The sequence below is a fragment of the Podarcis pityusensis genome, assembly GCF_964106645.2.
Source record: "Podarcis pityusensis genome assembly, chromosome: 1".
Classification (NCBI taxonomy): domain Eukaryota; kingdom Metazoa; phylum Chordata; class Lepidosauria; order Squamata; family Lacertidae; genus Podarcis; species Podarcis pityusensis.
Window position 1 is genome coordinate 40,992,086 of NC_138028.1, and position 22,626 is coordinate 41,014,711.

Genomic DNA, 22,626 nt, shown 5'->3' on the forward strand with positions numbered 1-22,626 from the left:
TTAATATGTGTATTACATTTTCTAGAAACGTATCATTAGTGAGGGGCAGGAACCTATGATGAGATGTTTATAGTCTAGGGTTGTAACCCACTGCACATTTACACGGGAGTAGACCTTACTCAATACAGAGTGCAATATACTTTGTTTTGAATTTGGAAAGGTTATAAAGCTAAAGTTTCAGGTCTCTTTCACAGCCATGCTTGTGGAAGAAAAATGAAATTGTAAGACTAGCCACTCACATAATCAAACTGTGCCACCATGCATGTGATTTCTCAGGCATTTGGCAGTAAATTGCTGAAGACTTTTTTTGGAGATACTGCCCGCTTGGGAATATCAATTTCCTTGAATAGGCACCGCAAGTTACAATTAGCTCTGCTTTCCCTTATAAGAGTCTCGTGGAACTGCTGTGACAATAGGAGATCTGTGTTCCTAATTGTAGTTTGTGATACTCAAAAGTGCAGTCCAGAGAGAAGGCGCATGCATTAATGCTATTGATTTAAATAGAAACAAAATTTACTTTTTATGGAAGAAGGGGCATCAAATGATAAATGAGGTACAAGGTGACTCAAGTGTAAGGTAATACACACTGGGGCAGAAGAATCACAGGGAAACTGATGGAGGTCTTAACCGGCAGTGACTAACAAGGAAAGAGATCCTGGGGTAACCGATTTAAAATCCTTGATGTGCAGCAGCAGTGCCAAAATGCAAAATTCATACTAGGGTTACTAGGAAACATATCAACACTAAAGCTGCCAGTTATGTAAACCTCTTAAACAGATCTATGGTGCCTATGGTGCCTTTGGGATACTGTGTACAGTGCTGGTTGCCATGTCTTTAAAAAAGAATAAGTTATCACAGACCTGAAAAGGGAGCAAAACGTTGTGGAGAAAGCTGACAGAGAGGACTTGTTGTCTGCTCAACAATAGAAATTGATAGGCAGTAGATTTAGGCTAGCTATGGGAAAATACTCCACAAAATAAATGTATGGAATTTGCTGCCACATTATGTGGCACAAAACAGCACTGGCTAGGGACACTAGCAGAGTTCTTCTGAGGAAGGTTTTGAAATGAACTTCATTGGCTCACAGAGGCCCACCTGAAATGAGAGGTGAGTTTTTATAGCTCCTAGATTCTTTTCCTGCTTGGATTTAACTCTGAGCTGGAGAACAACTGCTGGCTTACTGAGCTGATAACTTTGTCAGAATAGACACCATTTTGGCCACCAAAGTCCACAGAAGCTTCTCAAAATGGGCCACAAGCTGCAACAGAGTTAGATTGCTGTATTATATTTCAAGCACTGAATTTAAGAGGTGTAGGGGCAAAATATTAATGATGTTGGGAGGAAAGCCGCTCCCTGTGAAGGACCGAGGAGGAGCGGCCTTCTTCCTACCCTTGGGTCTGTCCCCAGTCGGACTGGCACCAGGGAACATATCCCACGAGTCTGAAACAGTGGTCTGTTTTTGAGCACTATTCAAAGTCCTGTGTTTACCTTTACAGTCCTTTACAACTTAGTCTCTGAGGGATCATTTTCTCCCACATGTTTCTGCCCATGTGTTAAGATCTGTATTGAAGACATTTCTTCATGTGCCCCCATCACCTGCAGTAAGCCGAGTGGCAACCAATAGGACTTTTTAGCTGTGGCACTTTTTCTCTACAACATTTTCTTCCACCTTCTCATGTATTTTAGCACCAGGTAAAAACCATTTTATTTCCCATGGCTTCTTAAACACTGGCTAATTTTGATTTTAATCTGCTCCATGAAGCGTGTTTTGTTATCATCTTGTCAGCTTTGTTTCACTGTTTCTTGTTTTAATATTTTTTATGGGTTGTAAACCATTCTGAAGCAATGGTTAAAATCAAAACCAGTCAATGAATTAATCTTACACAAAATATGAGAGATTAAAATGTTAGTAGAGATTCGCACAGAAGAATCTTGCTCGGTAGTCTGCTTCATCAATTTGGCTCCATGACTGACAAAGCCCTAACACATGCCCACACGGTTTCAGCTTTCAGAGTCAGCTCAACATTAGGCAGAATGTGGAGGCTACCCCAGGCAGCAGATCACAGAGCACAATGAGTGGCAGCAAGGTGTTGGAAGACTGTGAGTGGTATGTGGCCTAACCTGTTGCTCCTAAGCTTTTGGTTTTATATGCTGAGCTCTTATTTTATTGTTCCACATTATGAGATCACACTATGGCTGAGACTAATAAGAATTGTAGTTTAAATCATCTGGAGGGTACCATGTTGGCAAAGCCTTTTCTGAGTTATGTAGTGTCTTTGTCCTTTGCAGGTAAAGTAAAATTATGGAAGCTAAAAGACCATCTGGAAAATTGCTACAGTACCATTTGAAAAGGTCTCCCTTCCCCATCTGGATGAAGAGATGGGCACCAACATTCGGTGCAGTCTGAACCATTATTAAGAAGAGAACCCTCATATGGCTGTATAAAGTATGAGAACACATATAAACAAACATTTTTTGGAAAGCACATACCTTCCAGGAAAAAAGCTTCCATTTTATCCTTAAAGGGCTGGAGATGTTCTTCTGGTGAGTCTCTGAAAACCACTTTCATCTGTTTTTCACAAACTGCAACGACAAGTTCAGTGTTACCTTTTAAGAAAACTTTTTTTTTATTAAAAACAAAACAAAACTTTTTAACCAACTAAAATAACATTCAAGTATTCTCAAACATTCAAAAAAACCAATGGCTATTTCATACCGTGCCTTTTCCAGTAAAAACAAACAAGAGCATGAATGCAAGAACTGTCTCCTATCAGAACATTAGAAATATTATTTGAATTCTTTAAGAAAAAATGGTTTTAAAGATAGTGATTCTGCTGATCCACATTGGCTGCATTCTTAGTCATTAAAATATCTGATTTTTAAAAATGCCATTCTCAACAGGGAATATCTTAGATTATGGTTAGCTTCAAAATCACAGTTTTCTGTGAAACAGGATTCGTTGTGTATTAACCACCCCCAAATTAGCCCTCATCACCTATATTAAAGTACAGCACCAAAAGACACTAAAAAACTCAACAATGTGCCTTATTTTAGAGGTGTCTACGTGATTCAATGAATAGTTTAGTAAAACAACCCAGATGGCTCAAGCTTTATACTAAGAAGGCATTTTGAAACATTTGGGAGTTATGATTATATTGCTTCTGTGATTACTGAGATCCTGGCTGCAATCCTACACTCACTCACTTAGCCCCAATGAACTCAGTGGTGCTTACTTCTGAGTAAACATCTAAGGAGCAGAGTGCTTCCCCCCCCCCCAGATGATTTACAAACAGAGAAGTAAGCAAGGTCCCTTCCTTATGTAATTTACAGTTTCACATCTTGGTCCATAGTCATATTTTTGGAAATGAGGCCAGTTGACTTACACTGATATCATTTCTATATGTTCTATATGTTCCTAGGGTTAAACACTAGTCTAATACACACATCTGAAGAAAAAACAGCAGATTAATTGTTTCGCACTTTGTAATAATTGCATTATCTTAACTTCAGTGAAATTATATGTGAAGAGTGGCAATTAAGGGAGATATGGTGTGGGGATTTAAAGAAAAACAATTATATAAGAAGGAAAATGTTATAGCCAATAGCGATATAAATGATTTGTAAATGAGGTGATGATGTATCAATGCTTATTTGTATGTAATGAGAATACCTCCATACAACATTGTAAATTCTCTTGCAGAAGTATATGCTAAAAAGACATTGAAGACATGCATAGAAGTTACTAGTTTCTTGTGAGTCAGTGATAATCCGGTTAATATTTATTTTACTTAGTTCTAATAAATGGAAAGAGTACCTAGATAAATGGCAGATAGGCACTTATCACTGGTTATATAGGTAGTAATGTGAGAAAAGAACTGAAAGGGAGTGATAAATGCCTGGATAAGAGCTTTAAATATGTGTAACTTAATATATTTTTCAGAGTTATGTGATTTTCAGGTAACAACTCCCCATACTCATTACTACCTATAATTACCTAAGGGAATGGCACAGTTACAATCTGTGCAGCTACTTTTGAAAATGGAGGGGATTAGGTGGAGTTTTGTAAACCAGGAGATCTAATAACACCCACTCATGGGATGTTCAAGTCATATTTTTTGACAGCTTTTTTTTTTTTTTAATGCTATTCCATGTACTCTGCATAGTGGCTGTAAGTTATTATATAATGGGGAAAGCAGTGCAATTATTTAGTAATAATTTGAGGCGGACTTGCTTTTATTGCTTTGGCTCGCATCAACCCAAAAAGGATTTCTTCTACTCTAGCAAATTTTAACTTCATGTAGAGTGTCAGGTACATGCACTGAAGGGAAAGATATACAAATATTAAGTGATATCCTGTGTTTTCTCAAATTGGCAACAAGCAATGGGGCAGAGGACCCTTACTCTTTGTGCCAAACCTATTCCCTGTGCCACCACGGCAGCTTGGCATGTAGGGAAAGCTACTGGCCTTATCTCAGATGCACTGCAGTTGCCACAGCTGAAGACAGTACATACGTTTCCTCTTTTCTGATGAAGCATAAGTGGACATCCTATCTATGAAGTATGTATGAAGTGACAGAGGCATGCATGAAGATAGGGTGGCGCGCTTATGCATTGCTGGGGCGGGGTGAAGAACTACATCAGTGGGAAAGGTTCAGAAAACAAAAGAGGGCACACAATTGCACAATATCTACATATGCTAACTTTTATTTTTCTATCAGATATAAATACATCAGCATAGTTATTTAATTTAAGTAGAATTATAGTACATAGGACCCTTGAGAAGATTGTGAATTCTGTATCTGCTCAAGCTGCTGATTTAGGTGATAATTGTTGATGGGCAATGTTAAGATTCCTATTTTGCCTTATGGTTCTTTATCATTAGACCAGACTTGGACCAAACAGCCCTTCAAATAGATGACAACAAGATGTCCCCTGTAAAGCGGGACACAAGGCCACCTATTTATGGGAGTTAGGCAGAGAAGTAGTTTTGGGAGAAGAAAGAGGATCACAAGGATCTTAACAAACATAAAGTTTCAAACAAATCCATGACATATCACCGTGTTTTTACAAGCTGGTGCAGAAGAACTCCAATCAGAGCATGCAATATATGTGGACCACCAGGAACATTTAGTGAAAACCTCCCAACCAACGAAGACTAAAATAGCTCTTTTTGGAAAAAAACACAACACTTCCCCTACAAAACACCCCCCTTCAGTATTATGTAAAATTGATCTTTCTGCCACTTAGTGTTGCAGAAAAGGCATTCCAAGTGTAAATTTGGTATCCTTAAAAATGGAATATAATTCATTTTAAAATAAACAATTAAAGAAGAATATAAACAGTAGGGCCTGTGCTTGTCCCAAAACACTTCACAGTGCTATTTTCTTAACTGCTGACTTGGCAGCCATCAATGCTTACAACAGAGCATGATAAAATGGGAGGAAAAAAGAATGCAGCTTCTTGAAGGATATATTTGAAGAGAGAAAAGCTTCTCACCTTTCAGTCTTACCCCAGAACTTAAAAATTGAAAAACTAATGCCGCAACCTACAAATCAAAGTGTCCAAGTAAACTAAAGACAACTAAGGTAAAGGTAAAGGATCCCAGTTAAGTCCAGTCAAAGGCGACTATGGGGTTGCGGAGCTCATCTCGCTTTCAGGCCGAGGGAGCTGACATTTGTCCATAGACAGCTTTCCGGGTCATGTGGCCAGCATGACTAAACCGCTTCTGGCACAAAGGGACACTGTGACGGAAACCAGAGCGCACAGAAAAGCTGTTTACCTTCCCGCTGCAGTGGTACCTATTTATCTAATTGCACTTGTATGCTTTCAAACTGCTAGGTTGGCAGAAGCTTGGACAGAGCAACAGGAGCTCACCCTGTCCTGTGGATTCGAACTGCCGACCTTCTGATCGGCAAATTAAATGTTCATATATCAAATTTGACTATGAAATTCATTGATGTGGGTTTTAAAGCTTACATGACTTTTGCAAAGAACCTGATTCCATTCATATTTACAGTGGTACCTCGGGTTACAAAAATTTGGGTTACAAACACTTCAGGTTACAGACTCCGTTAACCTGGAAATAGTATCTCGGGTTAAGAACTTTACCTCAGGATGAGAACAGATATGCATGGTGGCGGCAGCGGGAGGCCCCATTAGCTAAAGTGGTACCTCAGGCTAAGAACGGTTTCAGGTTGAGAGCGGACCTCCGGAACGAATTAAGTTCATAACCAGAGGTACCACTGTACTCAGAAATAATTGCCAATGACTTCAAAAGTATCTAATGATACTTTTCTATATTTTTGTGTGGGATTCACTACAGAATGCACTGCATATTTTTATTCGCTAGTTGAAAATATTAATGGAAGCAAACATATGTATATCAATATGGAATATTTAAAGAACTGACAGTCTTAATTTCATGGAGACTTGCTAAGTAGCAACATGGCATAAGATCAGGCAAGGAAATCCTTGAGCAAGTTCTGTTCTTTACAGTCTGGGAGCAGCAGAATCCATCAGTGATGGAGAAAATGTCCAAAGCATGCAGCCCAGTTCAAGATGGAAAGGCAGGCAGTATCTCCCCAGACAAGTAACTTGCCCCTTCCCTTCACTGCTAGATCCCTACTGTTATTTCAAGGAAGATAATTTTATTTACTTGAATGGAAATCAAAACTAAATCTCATACTGGAAAAGAAAGCTGCAATACTAAACATGCTTACTTGAAAGGTAACCTTATAAAATAAATATAGTTTATTTTAGAATATATTGGTTCAGGGTAGAAGCATGTCATGGACTGGCTGGATGGAGAGGAGTGGTGGTGGGAGGACTAGCTGGGGAACTCCCAAGGGAAGAAGGCTCAGAGCTGGGGATTGTTGGTTGGATGATGATGAGCGGTCAGAGGGAGAAGAGGAAGTGGGAGGTGGTGTCAGAAACTGAAGAGGTGACAAGGTTTTATAAGCAGGAAGAGGCTGTGGCAGAGAGCAGTCCAGAATCAGAGGCAGAAGTGGAGGCTGGAGGAGTGGTCCCCAAAGGCCGAGATTGGCAGGCAAGAAGCCAGGGGGTCTCCTTCTCCTGCTGCGACCAGGTCCCCTCCCTGTAGGTCTTCTAGGACCAGACAAGGTATGAAGAGGTCAGAGCAGAGACAGATGCGTCAATGGGGTCTCAGACTGCTTGGGAAGGACCTGGGGGAGAGGAGGCTTAGACAATTGTGTGAAGGCAGGGACCTTTGGTCTTCACAACTATCTCACTGTAAGGAGTTGCTGTGTTCACTAGGCCTGGCCCTCCTGAGCTGTTCGTTTCTTTGAATAAAGACTTAAAATCACTGACGCTGTATGAGTTATTACTGACCTGCTCCTAGCACCTGCCCCTGACAAAGCATTAATGTGAAATGTATCATATTTTTTTAATTTCAGAAATGTAAGTCTTGGTGCAAAGCTCTCTTCCTCATATCAAAATGCTTTAAAACGAGGAAGTCGGGCAGAGATGTCTTACCTTCCTTGCTGCGGGTGTTGGTCAAATCACAGCAGCTAAAGAAGGGGACTGGAATAACGCTGTCATTGACGAAGGGAAAGAAGCATGCATGTTCAATGTAAAGGTGCATACTTATATTTATCCTAGTCAGTTTTATTGAGAAGTGGGGTGACTGTTTTGTTTAAACTGAAGATAAGGAAGGTTCTAAAGGAGACTGGATTCTTTTAAAAAAAACCCTGAATACAGGCATGAAATGACTTCCTCAATGGACTCTTAGAGAGGTCTGGAAGGAACTGTTTCTGCTAATGACTCTTCATGCTCCTTTCCAGTCTTCTCCCTTGATAATGAAACGTACTGTAGTAAACAGTCGTTCCTCATCCTGTGCCACACTGGAATGATGGCTAAGGAATTATGGCTAAGGGCAGATCTGAGGATTAAGAATCCAACTTGAAAATGCAACACTTTTTCTCTGGAGAGGTTCAAATGACTTTAGCTGGACGATGCTGTAGCAAAGAGTAGCAGCCAAGAGGCCTGGAGAGTTAAAGAAAGAGACAGTGGTGTAAATGGGACACTGAAATTGAATCTTGTTTCATGAGGTTGGTTGCTACACTAGTGTGGATCTCTGGTTCACGAAGGATATCCTTCCTGAATACTGGCCTGTGTATATAATAAAGAAAATACGACTAGCTGTCAAATAGGGGTGCTTCAAAGTTCACTCAACAAACCATGGCCCAAAGAACCTTGAGGTGGGCATGAAAACTGTAGTGAATCAAACTGAATTCCCTTTGTAGTGGACTGCAATATTCAAATAGTGCATTACAAGAACAGAGCCCTTTAGCAGGCCTTAGCATATGGGGCAAACTCTCTCCCCTTCCTTCTCTAATGTGCACCCTTTCTTCTCTGTCCTGTGCTCCAGCACAGTTTGCCCATTAAGAAGTTTGCCTGAAGACCTTGTACCAATAGCTGCAGCTGTCTCAGCACAGAACACAGGATTAGTTACAGTAGAAAGAGGTGTTCCCTTGGACTGACACAATCTGGAGCTAGGATTCCACCAAATTCTTTTGGCAGAGCTACATGGAACCTGAAAGGCCTTTAGACAGGACCGACTGATTCTCATACATTTGGCATTACCAAATGTTTAGTAGTCAGAACAGCAGCTTTGCAGTTCAACATATAAAAGTGATGGGGTTTCTTAAGCGAGAGCCCGTTCCAATTTAGTATCAAATACAACTAGTTAGCATCACGTGCAAGCAGCTTTATGTAATCATTTGCCGCAGTACATTTTTAAATAGATTTTCTGGATGCCTGCTGTGTGTCGGCTGCATCAACCTTAAAACGAGTATTAAAATTATCTATACTGCAAAATGTGTATGGAATGTAATGAGAGGCATTCCTTAAAATTCCTCAACTTGCGTACTGTTAGATGTATATTGTGGTTCCCACGGCAAAGCTTAGAAATCATTAGCAAAATGTTCAAACATAGCTTGAGCTGCTGATTAGCAGTTTGCCACTCTCTACGGATTTAATGGGGTATTTGGCTCAACCTAGGGGGAAAAATCCTGAAACAAACTAAAATATTTACAAAGCTGAGTGTCTCTCGCTTAATGCCTGTTGGGCAAATCGTCTTTTAAAACTCCACAGACACTTGTAAATCTGTCCAAAGAATCATTACATATAAACAAACCTTCATGTAAGGGGTACTGCAGTGTCAATCAGGAGGGAGTTGGTATTTCTAAGTGTCATTTTAAAAGTAAATGTAAAACTAGAAATAGTTCAGTGTTGATAAGAGTGAATTGCTGAACAAATACTAGGACCTACCAGTAGCGCTTATGGGAATCATCCTGACAGTGAACCCAAGTATTTAACAGCATGGACCCCTGTAAACCTGTCACTGATACTATCCTTCATGAATTACACACCAGTGAAAGTTTCTAACAGCCACTACTGTTTGTGTATCTCCTAATGTCTGCTCAGAGCCTGACAGTTAATACCATCACAGGATTGTTAAAGACATGCTTATTTCATAGTCCATTTGAAACCATGTGCCTCCTGGACAGAAGCTTTATAATTGGGACATTAAACTCAGGGCATAAATTATTTTTCTAAGGAAATAATACTGCAAAGATTGGTATTATTTGTTATTAGCTGCTAGGTTTGTATTATTTTATATGATTTTAACACACATAGTTTGTAATTTTTTTGCTGTTTATAACAATTATTTTTGTAAAAGTGACTTTATAAAAAATACAATTATTTCAAACTGAAAGTAACACACACACACCGAGAGTTATGAAACAACAGAATTGAGCTCAGAAACTGACTACATATCTTTTGCTTCTACTTCATCCGCAATTAATTCCTAGGTACCAAATATGTCTATAGCAAACAGTTTTTTATGTGATTAGTGCCATTACAGTCGTACCTCAGAAGTCGAATGGAATCCGTTCCGGAAGTCCATTCGACTTCCAAAACGTTTGGAAATCAAGGCACGGCTTCCAATTGGCTGCAGGAAGTTCCTGCAGCCAATCAGAATCCTCGGAACCCGCACTGGATGTTCGGGTTCCAAATAACATTTGCAAACCGGAACACTTACATCCAGGATTGTGGCATTTGGGAGCCAAATCGTTTGACTTGCAATATGTTCGGGATTAAAGATATGACTGTAGAAGTCTGTTCTCACAACAGGGCTTTTGCACCGTCTCTCTACCAAAGACTCCTGTTGCCCCTCCCCCCCAATGCCTCAAATGCCTCTCCTGAGGGTTTGGAAACCTTCAGGAAAGTTCTGGGATATGGTGTGAGGGGTGGAGGAGGGAATTGCAAAAAAAGAAAAAAGAAAAGGGGGGGAAAGGCAAAGGTACCTTGTGCAAAGTAGAGCAACATAGATTTAGATTTAAAAAACAAAAATAAATCATGCTTGGGCTTTTACAGTCTTGGTTTGATGAGGCATCTGAATGCAGCCAGTCTCATAGAATCCTTCCACGCAGAAACGTCAATAAAGCAATGCAGATTTACAGAAGACAAAACTGCACCTGAATTGATCATCACTGCCTATAAAAACTGCACTCCTGTGTCTATGTCAACTGGTCAAATACTTGGTGCTTTGAAAACTATTTTGTAGGACAAAATGAACTAGGACTGGCGCTATAGGCTTGCATGCTAAATAAATGAATCTCAGCCTCTTTGGGGGTCAGAACTGGTTCAGTATCAGCAGAATACTGGTGCAGAATGTAGCAGATATGAACATGAACTTTGATGTAGTATGGGCTAAAGTTTTAACATCGTTTGAAAAGATGAAAATTGATCTTTCAAAGTCTATGGTTTAGGCATGATTCAAAGACTATTAGCTTATATATGAAATATTCTGTTTTTCCAGTACTGGTTATACCATACATATCTGGCACTTTTAAAATTAACTTAGGCACACACTCAAACGGGTTAAATTGTGGGTTTCTCGAAAGCTGTTGGAAAGAAGATAGCAGATAAACCTTTGGTTTGATCCAGCAGAACTTATGTTCAAGTTAAAAAAGTTTTTTTGGCTTAAAGAGCTAGGCAAAGCAAAGCAAAGCAGTATTTGACATCTCGAGCTTTACAAACCACCTTAAACTATTATATTAAGAAGCATCCCAAAAATAAATCAAGCTAAAAGCAAACAAAACAAAAACTGCTAGCAAAGTTAAATATTTTTCACACCATAGCAACACATCTAAGACTCTGGACACTGTATTTGCTTTAAAGCTATTGTTTAGATTTTGGAAATGTTGCAGCCAAACATTTGAAAAGGGGGAAATGGAGAATGTAACAATTATAAACTGGAATACCAGTAAAGAGCCCTTCACTTGAGTCATTCATAGTTTAATATTACGTTGACTGTTAACTAGAAAAAATCCTTTCCAATATACTGGCTTTGGAACTGTGTGTATTACTGGAAATAAAGTTTTCATCATCCTCTTGGGCCGATTCCATTTCTCCTAATTGCTCTCCCCATCCCCAATGTATTTTATGTCTTTCACTGAGAAATAACATTCTTGTTCCAAAGCTGCCTCCTCCAACCTGGTGCCCTCCCGGTGTTTTTGGACTACAACTACCACCACCCCGATCATTGATCATGGTGGCAGGGGCTGATAGGAGTCCTAGGAATATAGGAAGCTGCGTAAATCAGACCAATAGTCCATGTAGCTCAGATCTGCCTATTCCAGGGATAGCTTATGTGGTGTCCTCCAGGTGTCATGAAGTCAGTGTGGTTAAGAGTGGTAATCTGGTGAACCGGGTTTGCTTCCCCACTCCTCCACATACAGCTGCTGGGTGACCTTGGGCCAGTCACACTTCTCTGAAATCTCTCAGCCTCACTCACCTCACAGAGTGTTTGTTGTGGGGGAGGAAGGGAAAGGAGAATGTTAGCCGCTTTGAGACTCCTTCGGGTAGTGATAAAGCGGGATATCAAATCCAAACACTTCTTCTTTTTCAGTGGTGGCTCCCTGTTTATGGACTGCTTTCCCCAGGCAGGCATGCTTGGCGGTATCACTATTTGCTTTTAGGAGCCAAGCAAAAACATTCTTCTGTATCCCAAGTCTTTGGACCCTAATTTTCAGCATGCCTTTTACTGGGGTGGGGTTGATTTATATATATATTACATTATATATATATTACATGTTTCATCTACAATACTATCCTTTATCCCGTAAAATATGTTTGACTATGTATTAGCTGACATTATATCTTTAAAATCTCAAGTGAGAAAACCCAAGGAAAGGATAAAAATACCAGTGGTCCCGTTTGTGTTTGAACTCTTGGTTCCGTACCGTCTTGGAATTTAAAACTCTGGTGTTTAACTCTGGTGTGATGTGGATTCTTACCTCCTACATTTTACTTTATTTAGAAGGAATTTCTTAACAGCATTTTGAGATTTGAGTAAGATCTCACTATAGCTGAGATCTTACTGCAAAATTGCTTGTCTTCCATCATAATTTGTTTGCTTTTCTGATGTGAAAAAGGAACACCTTTTTTCCTTTTCTTTGTTTACTCACAGAAATTACTTTTGTTATTTTTTAAAAAATTAAATATTATTTGTATGTCCACACCAATTGCTAAGGACAGATTCCCACATTTCAGAATGCCCCCCCAAATGAATTCAAGAACGGTAACATTTAATAAGCTAATATTGTCCAAGCCAATCGTATGCAGATCTGTAAACTCATAAACATTAATAAAATCACAACTACCAATTTCACGGTTCCACCATACATCTATTTTTTATCTATATACCTATAATACCGAGAACTTAATATTGTCCAAATAACATATATATGAATGACTTTGTTTGTCTGGGCTTATGCCTCTTCCAACACATTTTTTTGCAAATCACATCTGTTTCAGCTTTAAGCTTTCACTCGCATTTTGCCAGCAGCCACAGGTTTTTAATGGCTACCATAAACTACAGATGCTCATCAGATCTTTTGTATATGTACTAAAAAACAAAATGCTCTTCAGCTAAAATATTCCATGCAGAATTTTCTACAATGTTATATGGGGGAAAACTTTTTTTCATATATTTACTGTGAATTCCCATTTTTGAAGGTCAACAGAGCACAGTCTTCACCTCTGAGACACCTCCTCTGGGCAGACTCAATCTCTTCACCAGTGGAAGCACAGAACACAAGTCCCTCAACCTGGCATTACTTAGAAAAACACTATCAGCTAAACACCAAATGAAGCACTGCAACAGTTCAAACAATAACACAATAGAACTTAATGAGAAGAGTGATCCCAGTGAGGTTTTGTCTAAGTTGTTTAGGTCTGACAGATAAGCATGGTGCCCCAAACAAAGTTTCTTCCTTTCTGGCACTTGACAGCTGTGCCACCTTCTTTTTCATTTAAACAAGGGACACCTCTAGCAGGACAACCAAATGCAGGGCTGGCACAGCCACCAGGCAGGGTGAAGCTGCCTCCCCAGGCAGCAGAAGCCCCACAGGCAAAGCCACTGCAGACACCCCAGTGGAGAAGCAGTGGCAGCATCCGCAACCATTTGCAGTAAGAGCTCAATGAATCTGCATGGCATATTGTGGAGCACGTGAGATCTTGCCAGAAATTGACACAATGCCAACACCGCTTCTCCACCAGCGCCACCTTTCCACTGGCAGTAGAGCTGGCAGGGCAGGACGTCCTGTTTCACCTCAAGTAGTGAAACAGGATGTGCCGCCCCTGCCAAAATGTGTAGAACCCATGAAATGGGAATACGCCAGAATCTAAATCTGTAGGAATGATGTCTCTCTCTCTAGAGAAGTTGCTAGATAAAGCTTCCCATTGAGCAGCTCTTGTGCCTAGACTTGTGATCTTCTTTGTGGTTGGGAAAATGTCTTCCTTTAGTGAAAATGGCCTGTTCTCCTCTGTCCCCTACACAGAGCTCTCTTGACTAAATGAATTCAACCAAATGCACTTCACTCAGGTTGATAAGGCACATGGAACTTTATGTCCCATGCAAAGCAAAGTAGCATGTATCCTAGAGAAGAGCCTGCATAATTTCTATCCAATATTTAGTGAAATCATCAGCTGCTGTAGAAGCAAAGAGTCTAACCAACTCCTCAGTTTAAACAGGCTGGAAAAGATGAAAAGTGAAATCAGCATTCTGCTTTTCTTTCTGCCTTCATTTTGTAACTGTCACTGACATCACAAGCATGTCAAAGTCTTGAAGCACGGCCAGCAAGAATGAAATCTAGAGCACCAGGACTACACATTTGGAAAAATAGAAGACCAAACACAGATCACGTTTCAGCACAAACTAGCACAAGAGAGGGCAGGCCAAGGGTTTTACAGAGCTAAGAGATGAGAGGAGATAGAGCATTCATGTATGCCAAGGATGAATAAATAACAATTGATACTTCCTTACCACAGCTGACCTTTGAAACTTTCTTTAAGGGGACTATAAGCTAATTCAGCCATGTCTAACTGGAATAATAAATTATTTTGTGAAGACTTTTATTGTCTAACCTTAACAGAATCCTTTCATTCAATATACATAGAAAGCTCTACTTTAAGGCCAGTAAGACCAATATTATTATATAGATTATTCCCTATTCTTCAAGGAGTAAATTTATCCCTCAGTTTATGGGCCCAAATAATTTAATTTTGCTTGTCTGTTAGTTAAAATATCAGTGAAACTTTAGTTTGAGTCATTGTGGCCAAAGCACTAGATGTGAACTTCATTGTTTCCTTTCCTGGAATACCTGGAGAATAAAATGCCCATATACAAGTAAGGACAATTTGTGTGCAACTGGGCCTTCCTCCTCTTGAGTAGCTCCTTCTGTCAAACAGTCAAACCACTCTTCCTTTTAAAAGGGGCCTTTTCTTGGTTCTTTAGGAGTAGAATTTCTCTTTAATCGGCAAGCACCATCTCTAGTTGCATGCAATTATTTTGACTGTGCCCAAACTGCTTATTTTATTCTCCATTACTGTGAACAATGAACAGTCCTTCACATGATTATTGCACATTACTGAACTATAGAGACAAGTATACAGGTTATTGGACTCATCCATTTGCAAGGTTAAATTCAGAGCCCCCCAGAGAAATTAGAATAAATTTGTTTGGAATTCACACATTTCCTGCAGATTTCCTTTGGGAATGAAGAACTGAATGTGATATTAAGAAAAGTATTTGTCACTGGCTTTGAAATAAGAAGTCTACTCCTGGAACAGACCATTGAATAGCATAACCTTTAAGTTTGGTTTCAGGAATAAGGAATAAGCTGCAATCCCAACCTCACTTGCCTGGGAGTACTGAATTCAATACAACTTACTTCTGAGTAGACATGGCTAAGCTTGAATTGTTAAGCAGTAAGGATGCAACCCTATGCAAATTTATGGAAGCTTAATAGATTTTAGGGGGACTGACTTCCAATATAACATACAGAAGATTGGCTGCAGATTTTAAAATGGTATTGGTCCTTATTTACCTTCTAGATCTCTCTTCAGTTTTCTCAAGTCTTTTATTAGGTCTTCAAACTTAACTTGCGATGCTTGGAAGAAATCCTGCGGTTCTGGTAGAGGAAACACACTCCTTTCTGTTCCCGCATCCTAAACAAGACAAAGAAAAAAACCCTGGTAGCTATAATAGTGTTAAGATTTTAAGACAAAACAAGCCATTGTTCCCTAAATGTGAACCTATCAATGTGATCAAATAAATAGAACCAATAGATTGTAAGTGCAGCATTTATTCAAGTGGCAGAATGTAAATTATTCTACCAGTCTTTTGCCCTCTTCTTATGTAGTTTAAAGATTCAAGCGGAAAAATAAACTGTTACTCGTATATGCAGTTTATGCACTAAAATTTGTTCTAAGATAATACAGCAAAAAAAGAGAGGAAAGGCTATGCAATGTGCTAATGGAATTTTAATATCCGGAGCTGGAATTCTGCACATGGCTTTGTCAAACACAATGGAGAACAGGATGCCAAGCAATTTTCAAGTTGAAACTGCTGGGAGGTGGGCACCAAGTTGAAATCTTAATAAAATAAAATGGAAATCGGGAGGAGGGGAGAGAGGAGCTAATTTATAGAGTACCTAACAGAGTACCCTTGTGATACAAGGATAGCTGCCAAGAAAACCCATGTCAGAAGTGTAGATTTTGACTCAATAACTTTGGCCAAAAAAAAGGGCAACTGTGTTGTGTCCGGGTTTTCACTTTTTGAAAAATGACAACCCTAAATTATGATTAATGGTGTACGCTCCCCTTATTCTGAATCCCATTTGTATACTTGCATTAACCTATTTTAATTCTCTCTCCCCCCCATGATCCAAGGTACAGGCATACACAGTGGGAATTGCCTATTGAACTGGGGTTCATGTGGGCTTCTATGTTTTCTTTCTCAAAGGGGAAGTTATTTGCGAACAGAACACCACAAAACCCTTGGATCATGGCTATTCATTCTCTTAAGCAATGTACCAACGCACGATTCATCATAAATAATGAATGCAAAAAAATAATTTACCTTGTCACAATGGCGTAGGTAATATATCACAACATAGTCCACAAGGCTGATATTAGTATCCTAAAAGAGGGGAAAGATTCCAAACAGTAGAGAGGTAATGAGAACACTTTTAGAAGTACTGCCATTTAAAACAAACATACACAGAAAAAGACCTGTCTCCAATTTTATATTATGTTTAGTTGCAACCAAGATGGAGTGCCAGGAGTCTCTCTGTTCTCCAGCAAGGGAGCAGAGCTTGGTTTGTGTGTGCTCAGGCTATGGGACATAGGAGCTCAGTCAGCAACCATCCCTGGTCAGATCGAGTTATCTCTTGCCTCAGACCTGTCCAGGGTTCTGAAGGATGTGCCTCTGACCTCACTTGCTTTCTGACCTGTGGCTTTTGAGTGCATACAAGTGCCTTGCCTGTCAATCCCGGCTATCCTGTTTCCACCAGACTCCACCATGGTCTTATCCTTGCCAGGACTGGAAAATTCCTAATGGTGGACCCCCTATCATATAATTTATTGATTTATACTGACATTTATACTGCACCTTTCTAAAGGTCAAAGATGTATACTATTTTTTTTTTAAGTTCCTTACAACAATTTCAAATAGTATGCAAAATTGTAGCAATGTGCTAAATTGTCCATCATTTGGGCTGGTCATATAATACAGGTACTTCCCATGCTGGCAGTGCATCTCAACTGGACCAATGGCACCATCATGGGCAGTATTTCATGCAATCTGGACAATCACCTATTCAATATCTCCAATGAGACAAGGGACCTTTTTGTAGTAACCAAGGCAAATGGCTTTTTGAAGTAACTAAGGTTCAATAGTTGCTGTCTCCAGGACAATGAGCAATGCCTTAAGTCCATGATCGCTCATTCTAGTACTGAACTTCTTAGACCCCTTAAAACAGGGGTGGGGAAACTGTGGCCCTTCAGATGTGGTTGGACACCTATAACTTTTATCATCCTGAGCTGTTTGCCATGTTGACTGGGCCTGATGAGACTTGGAATCCAGCAACATCTGGAGGACTACATGTTCTCCATCCCTGCCTTACCTAGAAAAAAGAGGAACAACTGGTTTCTTTGCATCAGCAATAGTGTGACAGCAATCACTGGTGCTTCTAGTTGCTCCCAGTCCTAATGTATCAGCTCCATGAGGGTCACTGCAGTTCGCTTAGCAGAGAAGAGCAGATGAGGAAGGATGGTGACAATACTATGTCTCCCTAATCACATGTTATGTTAGTATGAGATTTACTGGACCAGCCTTCCCTAACCTAGTGCCTTCCATAAGTTTTAGCTTACTGCTCCCATCATCCCTGTCCATCCCTCTTCACTGGGATGGGAACTGTAGTCTAAAACATTTGGAAAGCACCAGATTGGGGAAGGCGGCACTGAACCTACAGAGGCTAATACAAAAATGTACTGTTCTAAACTAGCAGTTAAGGGACTGGCATACAGGTTTTTCTGGAAGGGTCATAAGACAGGTTTTAAAGATAAGCTGAAGATAGGCAGGAGACTTGGGGCTCAGCCCCTGGTCCACCTCCTAACACCACCCCTGGGATTGGTAGCATAAGCCTATGACAGGCTAACCTACACATGCACCAGTGCTATTTTTTTTTTTAGAAAAAGAGGTTCCGGAGCTCACCACAATCACCTCCCTTGATCTCTTATAATGGCAATAACACAGAGGTGCCAGAACTGAGTTCCAGCTGAAAAAAAAGCTCTGATGCTCACCTTCTGACCTATTTACCTCTGCACTACTGCCAGGTGTAACTTGGCCTTTTAAAGGGACTAAAAACCCCTATATAGCCTACAGGCCTTACATTATCTGCCCATTATCTAGATGTCTGAAATAGTGAGCAATCTTATGCAATGCAAAAGAAAAGGGCATCAAACAGATTATTACAAATAGATTTGTGGAGTGTCCTGTGAATATCACACATTCATTTAGGTGAACAAATGCAAATTCAGTCAAAAGAAAGCATTTTACGTAAAATAAAATGCTTTTCTTATCTTGCACTATTTGTTTGACATTGTCTCTTTATTATGCAGGGTACTGAATCAATTCAGTGAAGATTAACTAGGGAGATGGATAAACTGTGCTTTAGGTATGAAATCACTAGTTACAGGAAATTATTAAATAACACAAAGAGAAAGACATTGAACTGTATTATATATGGAATGCCTTTGAAGTGTGCATTTGCTTTTGAATAGCATACCAAAAGCTACTGAGATAGGATTTCGCTGTGCAAAATACATCAATAGAATGTATTAAATTCAGGGTCCATGTATTCATTTTAATTTTAATACCATTGTGCAGCATCAAAATTCTTAACGGCTTGTTCTAAATATTTTTTTAAAAGAACCATGCAACACAACCTAACTGGTAACTCGACCGGCAGCGCAGAATGGACCTGAGACTCCAACAGCATCTGACTATGAATGTCTGTTCAGTAGCAAGTTCCACTAAGTCCCACAAATGTTTAGGATTAATGCTGCAATCCTATACTCACTTATTTGGTAGTAAGACCCATTGAGCCAGTAGACGCATATAGTATTGCACTCCTGTTTTATTATTCAGTACTTCTTTTGCAATGAGACATCACTAGGGGAACAATCCTATGCATGTGTAATCAGTCCTACTGTGTTAAGTGGGGTTTATTTCTTTGGTAATTGTGCCTAGGATTGCAGCTTAACATAGATTGGATGGGTACAAGCCCCAAAATTTGGGTGGACTTATTTTGAAAATTCATAGACATCTTTCATGAACTTTTACATTCTATTTGTTTCTGTGATTAGCATTTACAGTAGCCATGTTACTTGCCAGTTAAAAAAAGAAACAGCCCAAGTCTGGGTCTGAAGAACTTTGAGAAAAGGAAAATAGTGGCTAGAGTACTGCTCCAGACATGCTTGCACAAGAAATCTTGCAATCTGTAGGCACTCTAGCAGTTCTGCTTGTGCATGAAGCAGAGCAAGACCAAGAGACACTTCATGTGTGCAGAAATGCACCTTTGGATACAAGCACTGGTTAGCAGAGCATCCTTTGTGTAAGAAATAGATAGCTACATTGCACAAAATGAGGCTAGGAATGCCTTTTAACAGCTTCGTCTGATTCGCCAGCTATGCCCATTCCAGGCCAGCGATAGCTTGACTATGGTAGTCCATTCATGGGTAAGCTTGAGGCTGGATTACTGTAACATGGCTTTTTGTGGAGCTGCTCTTGGTTTAGAAGCTCCAGCTGGTGCAGAATTCACCAGTCAAATTGCTGATGGGGACACCTGGCTGATAACATGTAATGCCATTGCTAAAACATCTGAACAGGTTGCCCATCTACCACCAAGCCAGGTCCAAGGTCCTTGTGTTAATTTACAATGCCCAGAAGAACTTAGGTCCAGGGCACCTTAGGGAATGCCTGAACCATTCCACTCCAGCTCAATTTCTGAGATTGCCTGCAGGAGCAATGTTGGGTTCTTCTCTGAGTTGGTAAGGTTCATTTGACAACAACAAAAAAGGCAGAGCTTCATGCTCTGGCACCAGGGGGCGGAGAGCTGGTGGGGGCTGGGATGGCGTGCATCCTGGGAGCGGGGCGCTCCCCCCCCACTCCTCTTCCTCCACCAGTGACCGAGCCTTCAGTCCTGCGGAACACTCTGCAACACTTTCTGTTTCAAACACCTGTTGAAAGTGTTTCTATTCCACCAAGTTAAGGAAGGCAATTAAAGAACACACCTTTCTATAATAGTGAGCTGAGATCTGATTATAAAATTTTTATATGAATTTTATTGTATGGTTTTATGTATGACTGCTGTAAACCACCCTGACACTTTTTATGAGCAGCAGTATAAAAATATTTTTCTTCTACATAAATAGAAGTTAGGAATGGGAAACGGCAAATGAGTCATGCTTCTGAATCAATTCTTAAAAGTTCTGAAGCGACGCCCTGTGAATCTCATTCATGAATGTTGTAATCCATGTCCGAAACTGTGAGATCTATTTTCTTACACTAGAGACAAGAATATGTGCATACGTTATTGTGGAGCTTTTTTTTTTTTTTAATGGCAAAGTCCCCAGTGAGTTCAAGAACTCACTTGTCATTTGCTACTGGGGATGGCTGCTTGTAGTGGTGAAGCTGTAGCAATAAGAAACACCCATTAATTTGTATGGAGAAAGGCTATATCCCAGTGCCTCTGTCTCAGGCATAAAGAAAAGCAAAGAATTGTAGGAAGAAAGAGAGAAACATTGGCATTTGGCAGACCTTTGCTTAAATAAAATTCTATTTTTTTTAAAAAAAACAACTACTTACTCTACTTTTAACATCCTTTAGTTTGGGAAGTATTTCCAAACCAAACCCATCTGCTTGACCACGCGTCCTGTTCCCTCCATTCATGTAATTTCCAAAAGCCAGGATCAATCCTAAAATGTCTTTCACACTTTTTATATCCAGCAAATCCTGAAAGAAGAATGCCAGTGTTTAATATCGGAAAGCAAAGGACGAGTACATACATACCATTCAAATGTTAGCTTCTTTTTACACTTATGAATGCTTTGGTGTAGAATGAAATAGAATTGCACTGAAATCTTTCAAAAGCAGCTTTTCAACTTCTGATTAAAGTTTGAATCCAGAAACCTGAGGGAAAACATTATTTCTGAATGCTTTCACAACCAGATCTGTGCAATGAAGCCACTGTGTTTCTGCTGCCATACTTCTAAAAATATTTTCATTGCTTTTGCATTGTTAGCCATCTTGGATTTCTTAAGGAAGGGTGGGACACAAATATCTTAAATTTTCCGGTGATGAAATGTGAGTTGTGTTGCTGTATTTCCTTCTCCGCCCTCCCCCACTTTATTTGAACACATATTATTGTAAAGTTGCTTTAGAACCAGCCCAGATCCATTATTTCACCACAAATTTACAATCGGTTCTGACAACTACCTTAGAAACACGGTTGATAATATCAGCTTTACGGCGCACTGCAGTTATTCCTTCATTGAAGACAGACTGAAAGATTATACATCGAGCACGTTCTGCAAAATTGGAGATCTGGGATAACTCATATAGAAACCTGCAAAAATAGGTGGAAAAAAATAACACAAAAGTTTCCTATTTACCTAATTTTACATTCATCCAATACAATTTATCAGTGAATAATGTCAAATTCCTTTCATAAAATTAGCTTTTCATGTGATTTAAATGATACAAGATATGGTGCATGCTGCTATTTACCATGAAAGGAGATGGACAGACTTAAAACTTCAACATTGTAGTTAATGTACATGAGAAACAGCATGAACAAGAACGAGAGATAGGGAGAGATACTGCACTCTGCTGGTCGGGAACAGTTCTATATAAACTGTGTGTGTCCCCCTTTCTGTACTGCGGTTGTTTGACAAAGAAAGCAGATTGCTTCCAGATCTGAATATGAACCCAGGAGTTCAGCCATTTCTAGGGTTCACTCCAAACACAATTTGTAGGGAGAAAATCACACTGAGTGCCATGGGACTCAACTTTATGCTGTTGATCTCAGCACAGAAACCAAGAGCAATATTGTTCTGCCAGCCCTAATGCAGTGATCTTGTAAAGATTAATGAAACAAGGACCGCAATGCATTTTGCACTCGTGTTCACAACAGGACTTCCCCTACTTCTCTTCCACCCCCTACGTGTGTCACAGTAGATAAGGGTTTAGCATGGCATCTGAACCCAATTTCATGGTGACAACCAGTGGTTAAGGAGGAGAGAGGTGAACAATGAACCTAGGTTCAAACACCATCACACTGGGCTGAGATGAAAGGACTGGGGAGAAGCAAACCAGCTGCAATCTCCTCTCCATGAGCTGCATGTTTGTGTCTAGCCATATTCTGGCTCATGTAATGTGTGAATGCAGCCACTGTATGAAACAAAGACTGCTCTGAGCCTTTGGCCTACTGGAGTGGTGCATTTGTTTTTAAATCCGTATCTGCTATATTTAATGAATACCACTGGGAAGCTCAGAACATTAGTTCACTGTTATTTGCTAGGAAAAGAAGCAGGAGGTTGGAAAGGACAGGAAAGTAGGCGTAAGTTAATTTTAAAAGTTCAGCAATAGAATAAAGTGCCAAATTTTCTGGAATATCGGCCTTTTGAGATTTCCAACAGAAGTATAAGCGGATATCCGTCAAAATGGGCTTTCTAGTGTTGGGATGGGTATTT

General features: G+C 39.9%; 1 protein-coding gene across 1 annotated transcript in view; it reads right to left on the minus strand.

Annotated features, from left to right (window-relative positions):
• FMN1 (formin 1) overlaps nt 1-22,626 on the minus strand; it is a 122,909-nt gene that overhangs the window by 38,395 nt on the left and 61,888 nt on the right. The window contains exons 9-13 of the mRNA XM_080977705.1: nt 21,371-21,500; nt 20,741-20,887; nt 16,451-16,510; nt 15,417-15,537; nt 2,491-2,583 (exon numbers count right to left, since the gene is read on the minus strand). Coding sequence (XP_080833831.1) covers nt 2,491-2,583; nt 15,417-15,537; nt 16,451-16,510; nt 20,741-20,887; nt 21,371-21,500 — 551 coding nt within the window. The remainder of the gene's footprint in view (nt 1-2,490; nt 2,584-15,416; nt 15,538-16,450; nt 16,511-20,740; nt 20,888-21,370; nt 21,501-22,626) is intronic.